Source organism: Aedes albopictus, chromosome 1 (assembly GCF_035046485.1).
Source record: "Aedes albopictus strain Foshan chromosome 1, AalbF5, whole genome shotgun sequence".
Taxonomy (NCBI): Eukaryota; Metazoa; Arthropoda; class Insecta; order Diptera; family Culicidae; genus Aedes; species Aedes albopictus.
In genome coordinates, this window is record NC_085136.1 from 85,955,306 (window position 1) to 85,963,143 (window position 7,838).

At 44.8% G+C, this 7,838-nt stretch overlaps 1 protein-coding gene across 1 annotated transcript; it reads right to left on the reverse strand.

Annotated features, from left to right (window-relative positions):
• Positions 1-5,604: 5,604 nt before the first annotated feature.
• On the reverse strand, positions 5,605-7,603 carry LOC115256595 (2-(3-amino-3-carboxypropyl)histidine synthase subunit 2). Its single transcript, XM_029855401.2, has 4 exons — positions 7,580-7,603; positions 7,066-7,341; positions 6,647-7,004; positions 5,605-6,544 (listed from the first exon to the last, which is right to left on the reverse strand). Exons 2-4 carry the CDS (start codon positions 7,228-7,230, stop codon positions 5,643-5,645), a joined length of 1,425 nt encoding a protein of 474 aa, XP_029711261.1. The 5' UTR covers positions 7,231-7,341; positions 7,580-7,603; the 3' UTR covers positions 5,605-5,642.
• Between the last annotated feature and the right edge of the window lie 235 nt (positions 7,604-7,838).

Below are 7,838 nucleotides of genomic sequence, written 5' to 3' on the forward strand. Positions count from 1 at the left end.
CATTGTCGAACAAGGTCCATGCCCTACGGAGACTTTGTTCGATGCGTTTAGGTGAAGGAGAGAATATGTCAAAGCACCTTGTTGAAGCTGCAGAATTGGTTCACCGTTTGGCAAGAATGGGGGAGTCGTTAAAAGAACATTTGGTTGTGGCGATTCTTCTGTCAAGCTTGCCAAAATCCTACAATCCACTTGTCACCGCTCTTGAAGGCCGCCCGGAAGAGGACGTTAAACTAGAGTACGTAAAGGGGAAGCTTTTGGATGAATGGCGGAGAAGATCTGAGAAGCGAAAACAGGAGAATGCTCAAGAGGAAGTGAAGAAGTACTCAGTACTGCCAGAAAAACGAAGTATTCGGAAGTGCTACTATTGTGGAAAAGACGGCCATATCCAGTGTTATTGCCCGAATTTACTGAGAAAAATAGCAGAAGTGAAAAAGAAAGAAGATGAGGCGAAATCATTGGCGGTACAGCATCCAGAAGCAGGAAGTAGCAGTCGGGGAGCGTGTTTCACGGTGAAGACAGCAAGTGATGTGCCTGTGAATCAAAAATGGATTATTGACTCTGGTAGTTCAAGGCACATGACGAATACAACAGCGTGCTTGAGTTGGTGGAATCCCTGTGTGGAAAATATAGCGCTTGCAGACGGAAGAACATTAACGGCCAGAGGAAGCGGACAGGGAAGAATCGTCGGACGTGGACTAGACGCAGAATCCGTTGAAATCAAACTGAAGGAGTTGCCACAGACAAACAGACGTGTGACTTGGAAGAAAATGCGATAAAAATCATCGTCACGCAAACATAATCGCCCAATGCTAATTATGCTGTGGTACGCAAATCTACTGAGTAGATGGCGGTAGTGAGCAAACGTCAAACAGGAGCAAAAACGATGCGAGCGCCATGGGCGAGCGATTTGCGAACTACGGAATATTTGAATTATTCGTTAAAAAGTGAAACGATGGGTAGTGAGTAGAGTGAGACGTCTGTTTGTCTGTGGAGTTGCTGTTTGTTCCTGGGTTGTCTGTTAATGTGCTATCGGTGGGCCGAATGACTGATGCGGCCTACTATGTGCAGTTTGGACCTAAGGATTGTCGCATTATGAATGCTGAAACTGTGATTGCTGTTGGTGTTAAAAAGGAAGGCCTGTACCACAGACAAACAGACGTAACACTCTGATAAATCCCATCGTACACCGATTTATCGGTCTATTTGAAAATTTGATAGTTGGCCAACTGACCACCCGTAGCGCTCGCATCGTTTTTGTTCGAGTTTGACGTTTGCCCACTACCGCCACCTAGTTGATAGTCGGCCAAACTCAGTGCTTTTAGCATTGGGCGAATATGTTTCCGTGACTATAATTTGAATCGAAAAATGTTCGAAGTGTTACGTCTGTTTGTCTGTGCCTGTACTATCTTGTGTAGAAAATGTAACCGCAGACAGACGTTCTAGCTCGAACAAATTTATTCAAATTTTCTATGTAAATTTTCACTAGCGACACCTAGGCAACCGATTGCCACAGTGCAGTCGCGAGCAGTTGACAGTTTGAGAAACCACGTGCTTCCAGCCGCTTACTTACCACCCAATTCACCACCCACCGAAAAATAAAATCAAAACAAACACTGTCAAAATCATTCCTACATTTGGGTCACATTCACAAAGATTTCCCAATGCGAGTGAAGTTCATCCAAATGCAGTTTTATTCAAGCAAACCTATGTAACATAAAAGTAATAATGTGTAAAATATTTTACAAGAGTCCTGCGCTAATTTGTGCAAAAGATTTTAGACATTAAATAAAAGTCATTTATTCTGCACAAATTATGTGGAAACATTATTAGCGTGCAACAGGTGCGATCTTTTCCCGCCATCCGGCTGGAAGACGACCGTGGTGACAGTTGTTGGTCGCAACGCACATGTGAGGCAGCGATTGTATATGAACGCCGCTAACGCCATCTGTTCGCTGATTGCCACTTGGCAATTTGTGGCGGCCATGTTTTTTACACAAGCTGCTGAGTCAAACTTGAACGTCTGTCTGCGATGTAACTTTGTTGGTCTCGGTATTAATCCAGGAGGAGTTCGAGAAGGATCAGTGGGCTGCACTAAGGAGGGTGTTGGAGAAAAATAGTGACAGCCCCCTGGTATCGACGACGATCGTGGATGTGTGACAGGTCCTCGGTCGATGATGGCAGTAATGACGACGACTTGTGTTGAGTTTGTGTGTATTGTGTAAGGAAAACCGAACGAAGCATAATTGCTGATGTATTGTGCACTATATTGTTTGTTATGATTTAGTCCGTACTAGTCCGTTGCGAAGTAAAGTTGTTTCGGCGTCGGTGGTGTAGTGGTAAGCGTGGTTGCCTCTCACTCCAGTCGGTCGGGGTTCAATTCCCGTTGACGTCGATGGGATTTTCTGAGACATAAAATCTGTGATCACGCCTTCCCTCGGATAGGAAGTAAAGCCGTAGGTCCCGGCCCATGTGTTGATGTGTATGTGTATGTGTATGTAGGGTCCTCAGGTGTGGTGGCTGTCTCCCTGGGGCGTCGGAATTTAAGGCTTAGCTCCTAGACCCAGCCGACGTAAAACACAACTGGCGCCGAACGGTGCTAGTTGGCCAGAAAAAAGAAGAAGAAGAGAAGTAAAGTTGTTTGTTGACAAACGTATTCCGCGTACTTAATCTTTCTTCGTATCACGCGAACCCCGGGACGGGTATTGTCCGATCGAACGGTAGTATAACCGTATCCACTGTGCCTGGGTTTCCATCAGGTCGATCAAATGGAGGACGATTTGCGGACCCTTCGCAGAGTGCGGAACTCGAGACACACATCCACAGGCCGAGCAGACTGGAGACGACTGTACGTAGGAGAGGACACTCAGGCCTTAGTCTGACCGGTAAGGTAAGTAAGAGTAACCGAAAAACGAATCCATCGCAAAAATAAAAGAGCATGAGGAACATGTGATTGGTCAGGCGCAAGAGATGAGATGCAAAACAGAATGATACGCGGAGGGTGTACCAAATTGTCACATGGCGTGCGGAGAAAAACCGTGATAGAAACTTGCTGACAGATAAAATAATGGTATGGTGGCTACCAGGAGGATAGAGCACTTTGAGGTACTGTTGAATGTGGGGAATGGAAGAGCGAGAGACAAATTGCGATCCGACGACGACAGACAGGTTGAGGAACCTCCAACCTCGCCTCCAACGCCAGACGAAATCAGAACAGCCACTAGAGGACTGAAGAACAACAACATGGTTACTAGGAAGGACGAACTCTCGGCCGAGAACAGTACCTAGTGAGCAGCTGTATCAACTTTTAATTCACCATATTATAAATGCAGTAGACGTTCGCTTGGTGCAAACGCTTTAACTGCAATGCTTTTTAACTGCAAGTTCGCTAAGTGCAACAAATTTGCAGTTCTTCTTCTTCTTGCTTCTGGTTGCTCTATGTGTAACAAAGAGCGAAAAATGGCGCAGCGAACTAGCGCTATATTGCCAGTTAATTTTTGGTTTATACTAAAGTGACCAGACGTCCCGCGTTTCGCGGGACAGTCCCGCATTTTGACCAAATGTCCCGCAACAAATTATGTCCCGCGAAATGTCCCGCGTTCGTCTCAAATCGTAAAAATGTCCCGCGTTTGAAAAAAAAAATTAAGAAGCATTCAAAATATTGTAGTAACTTCAAAACCAAAATAGTCAAACCGGTTTTATACAAAGCACATATCACGTCAAACATATTAACGGAACTTTCAACATCAGAGTTCAAAAACTGAAAGATTTTTGCGAGAAAGTACAAGTCCAATCCCCGTATAATAAACTTTTATCGGAAATTTATTTTGACTGTGTTATTTTTTTCAAATGGGTGAATATCAAAACCTTCATTTACTGGGAGGCGGTTCAAGCGAGTACGCTCGTAAATTAAATTCGTCCAATAAGTTAATCAATGTTGACAGAGAAGCATCCGAGCTACTTTAGGAAATAGTACGCAAATGACAAAATTGGACAAGCAGAAGCTAGATTGGTGACCATTTTCAAACACTTTGAGGGTAATAGTAACCTCAAAAAATTGTAGAGTTCAAGTCATGCTTGTCAGGCAAAAATGCTGTAATAAACGATTTTTGTTTCAGTTGTGTACGAAGTTTGAACCACCTTAATTTTAATTTTAAAAGCAATTGAGAATTGAAATTTTAAAACCATTTTTGACAGCTAGATTTAATTATCAGGTTTCTTTTGACAACTGTAGAAAAATGTTTATGAGTTTGTCCCACTTCTGCGAAAGATATGCTCGGTAGAAGAAATGAGTGCTTCGTATTCTACGAACAAAAAAAAATCACTACCACTACGTATTCGTTAACAAAAACAAAGATCATGGTTTCACCTTACTATGCATCTTTTCAAATTAATGCCCCGCGTTGGAGCTCTGATCATCTGGTCACTTTAGTTTATACTCAATTAGAGTTTACTTTCTGGTGAGCACGCCGCGAACACGACCGAGCGTGTCGACCGCTGCAGTCGTACTGAAATTTTCAGTTATCGCACCGCTATTCGTCAAAACGAAATGTCAACAGCGATGCGATGTTTTTCGCATGTACTTTTGTTGCACTGCGATATTTTCCGTATGCACATTGGATGCATTCTGCAGCAACTGACAGGTCTTTGACGTCTGTCAGTTGTTGCAGTTATCGAATTTCATTCGCATAGTAAACCGTAAACATGTTGCAGTTATCGAACGTCTTCTGTAGTGAAGATAAGAATTAGGAGAACTGCCTCTTAGTTCTTTGGATGGTCTCATTTGCTCTCTATAGGTACAAGAAAAGACATCGACAGGAGTGCGCGTATAAGATTTTGCCCGGAATTCTGTTTAACAGGCTGAAGCCGATTGAGGAGTCCTTCGTCGGCGAATATCAGGCGGGTTTTCGTGAGGGCCGATCAACGACGAACCAGATGTTCACCCTGCGACAGTTTCCCGATAAATTTCGAGAATACAACTTGCAGACCCATCATCTGTTTATTGATCTCAAGGCGGCGTACGATTCGGTGAAGAAACGTGTTATTGAAGATTATGATCGAACATGGTTTTCCGGCGAAGCAGATTAGGCTGATTCGTGTGACGCTTGACGGATCGAAATCAATTGTACGGGTTGTGCATGAAATTTCGTCATCGTTCGCAGCCTTAGACGGACTGAAGCAGAGCGATGCTCTTTAGAACTTACTGTTCAACACATAGCACTGGAAGGAGCTATAACTAAGGAGAATTTGTGTGCGAACGAGCGGAACCATTATCACACTGTTGCATATGATTCTAGGCTTCGTGAATTATATCGACATTATCGGGAACAACCGCGAGACCGTGGAAGAGGCGTTCATACCTTTTAATAGGGAGCCTACGAGTAGGATTAGGCTTCCGATTAACACCACTAATACCAAGTACCAGTGGCCCACTACGAGTTGTAGGCTATTAAGTAAATAAGGTAGATATATTCAAACTGCTTGTTGGTGCTTTGTGCGATTCTGATTTTCGATCAATTACAGCTGATGTTTATGCTCTTACCCAGCCTCAAAGTCCCTACATCCAGCAAACAATCCTAGGATTTCTTTCGAAACTTTAAAATCATGTACTTGTTATATCTAAAACCTATATTTTACCTTCATCTTCACCGTTCACTGGGATCATTCTCATACTTAATGGGGATCCCACTCCTTCCTTCTTCCACCACTGCCGGTGCATCCCGGCCCAAATTCTGCTCCAATCCTTGCCACGATCGATCCTGCAGAGCATCCCCTGAACTTACCTGAGCAACCTCATTCTTACCACGCAGCTGAATCTCCCGGCAATCTTGACTTCCATTCGTAGCCGCGTCCGCTTCAACTCGATTCACGTTTCGAACCTTACCGGTTACCAAACTGACATCCGCCGGAGCATCATCCACCAACCCGGCATCGAACTCCTTGTACAGCCGTCCATTTGGCAGAACATCGCAAAAATCGGAACTGTAGCTGTCCGGAAACTGACCGGTCCAGGCCGGATTGAACGCAAGTTCACACTCGTACACCGACACCAACGGTTTGAAAAAGTCTCTCGATGTGAACAGGTCATTCTCCGGACAACCGATCAGCACGAAGCAATCGATCTCCAAAAAGTTAGCCAACTTGGCAGGGTTGATCTTTCCTACGGAAATAATATACGACCGGATGCCGCGGGCTTTGGCCATCTTTTGTATCCGGTTGACCACGTCCAGATACCCGCTAGCGGTGAGGGTCGCCACCACAATGCCCAGCGAACTGGCATCCTTACATTTCTCGATGTAGTAGAACCGCCGTCGCAGCCATTTCGAATCCAGTGGGTTCGCTCGGGTCAGTTGTTCCGCTTCCGGATCGAAACGGAACCATTGCGACGCCTTGATGCCATTGGTTGTGTTAAAGAAACTCTGATTGTCCCGACCAATGTAGATGCAGGTTGAACCTTCGTAAGTGCGACCATGCAGTTTCCAGCACAGCAGATCCGGCTGCTCGCCGGATAGGGCCAGCTGACCGACAGTGGCGTTTGGGAAGGAACCTTGTACGAAGGGAAGAAAATTGTTATCAAGATTCTTACAGGAATTCCATTAATAATTGAACCGGGAATTTCTCTCGGATTCATCCCGAATCCAATACCCACCTTTAATTTTCTCTTCCACATCCCGAGCAACGTGAGCAAAACTCACATCGTAGAAGATGCCCAGCTCAATCCCACGATCGGCAAACTCCTGTTCCACGGCTTCTACGAACCGTTCCACAACTAGTCGGCCTTTGACGAAAACGTACTTGATGGGCAACCGTGCCGCTCGGCTGAGGCAGGCATGTCCGTAGTGTATCATCGCATCGGCCCCAATATGTGAAGCGGCTATCTCATCCACACAGCAACTCCCATAGGATGTGTCTCCCAAAATGTGAATACCGGACTGCGAAGACTGCTGCAGCTGCTCGGCAATGGCCGTACTGAACGGCAGCATCGCATCCGGAAATTGAAGGCATACCTGGAGGCAAAGCAAATTTCATGAATTCGTAGATAACCACCATTAAAAATTTACTACAAACCTTCTGGAAACCGTGTTCCCGTATCCAGCCGACACATTCCATTAGTTGAGCGTCGTTCCAGAAGTCGTCCAGCTGAATGTCAACACACTCCGGCTGACTGGAGTCGACGAGGTCTACCTGCCGCTCGATTGCAGCCGCGTCACTGGAACTGAAGGCCGAGGTCATAACGCGTGTGTTTTGGTCACTGAAAAAAGCACTAAACTTCTATGGAGTTTTTGAGGATTAGTAATTATTTATTACTAGGTTTTTCCAAAAAAATGCATGTGCGTGCTGTGCAAATTCTGGACGAACATTTGAAAAGGGCCTATCTGCTTTTTGTAAACAAACATGTTTTTGTCTCTGTAGGGCCCATCTGCATCCACCCACGCACATCAACACCCTTAACAGATAGCTTGAAGAACACGCTTTCTGATAAGGGTGTTGACGTGCGTGGGTGGATGCAGATGGGCCCTACAGAGACAAAAACATGTTTGTTTACGCAAAGCAGATAGGCCCTTTTCAAATGTTCGTCCAGAAATGGTTGCTTGTGTTTACTTTCTTTTGGTCCGTGAACAGAAAAAAAATCATCAAAATCATTCTAATGATTGTAACTGTCAAAAAAGGGAATATCAACGAAAATAATAAGACTGTGCGCTAAGTTGTGCGACTCCTATTTTGAACCGGTAAAGGTTTGTAAAGGTTGTCATGCATACACGCTCGTTGAAATCCACTCAAAAGTGAGTCGTTTTCGACTCACTTTGGTAGAAAGTGGAACAGCTCAAAAGAGAGTAATC

Excerpts from the sequence above, each read along its gene's own strand:
- LOC115256595 (XM_029855401.2), bottom strand. The coding sequence starts at position 7,230 with ATGACCTCGGCCTTCAGTTCCAGTGACGCGGCTGCAATCGAGCGGCAG. Across the intron at positions 7,005-7,065 it reads GGGAACACGGTTTCCAGAAG|GTATGCCTTCAATTTCCGGA; the intron begins GTTTGTAGTAAA and ends CTTTGCCTCCAG. Across the intron at positions 6,545-6,646 it reads TGTGGAAGAGAAAATTAAAG|GTTCCTTCCCAAACGCCACT; the intron begins GTGGGTATTGGA and ends CCTTCGTACAAG.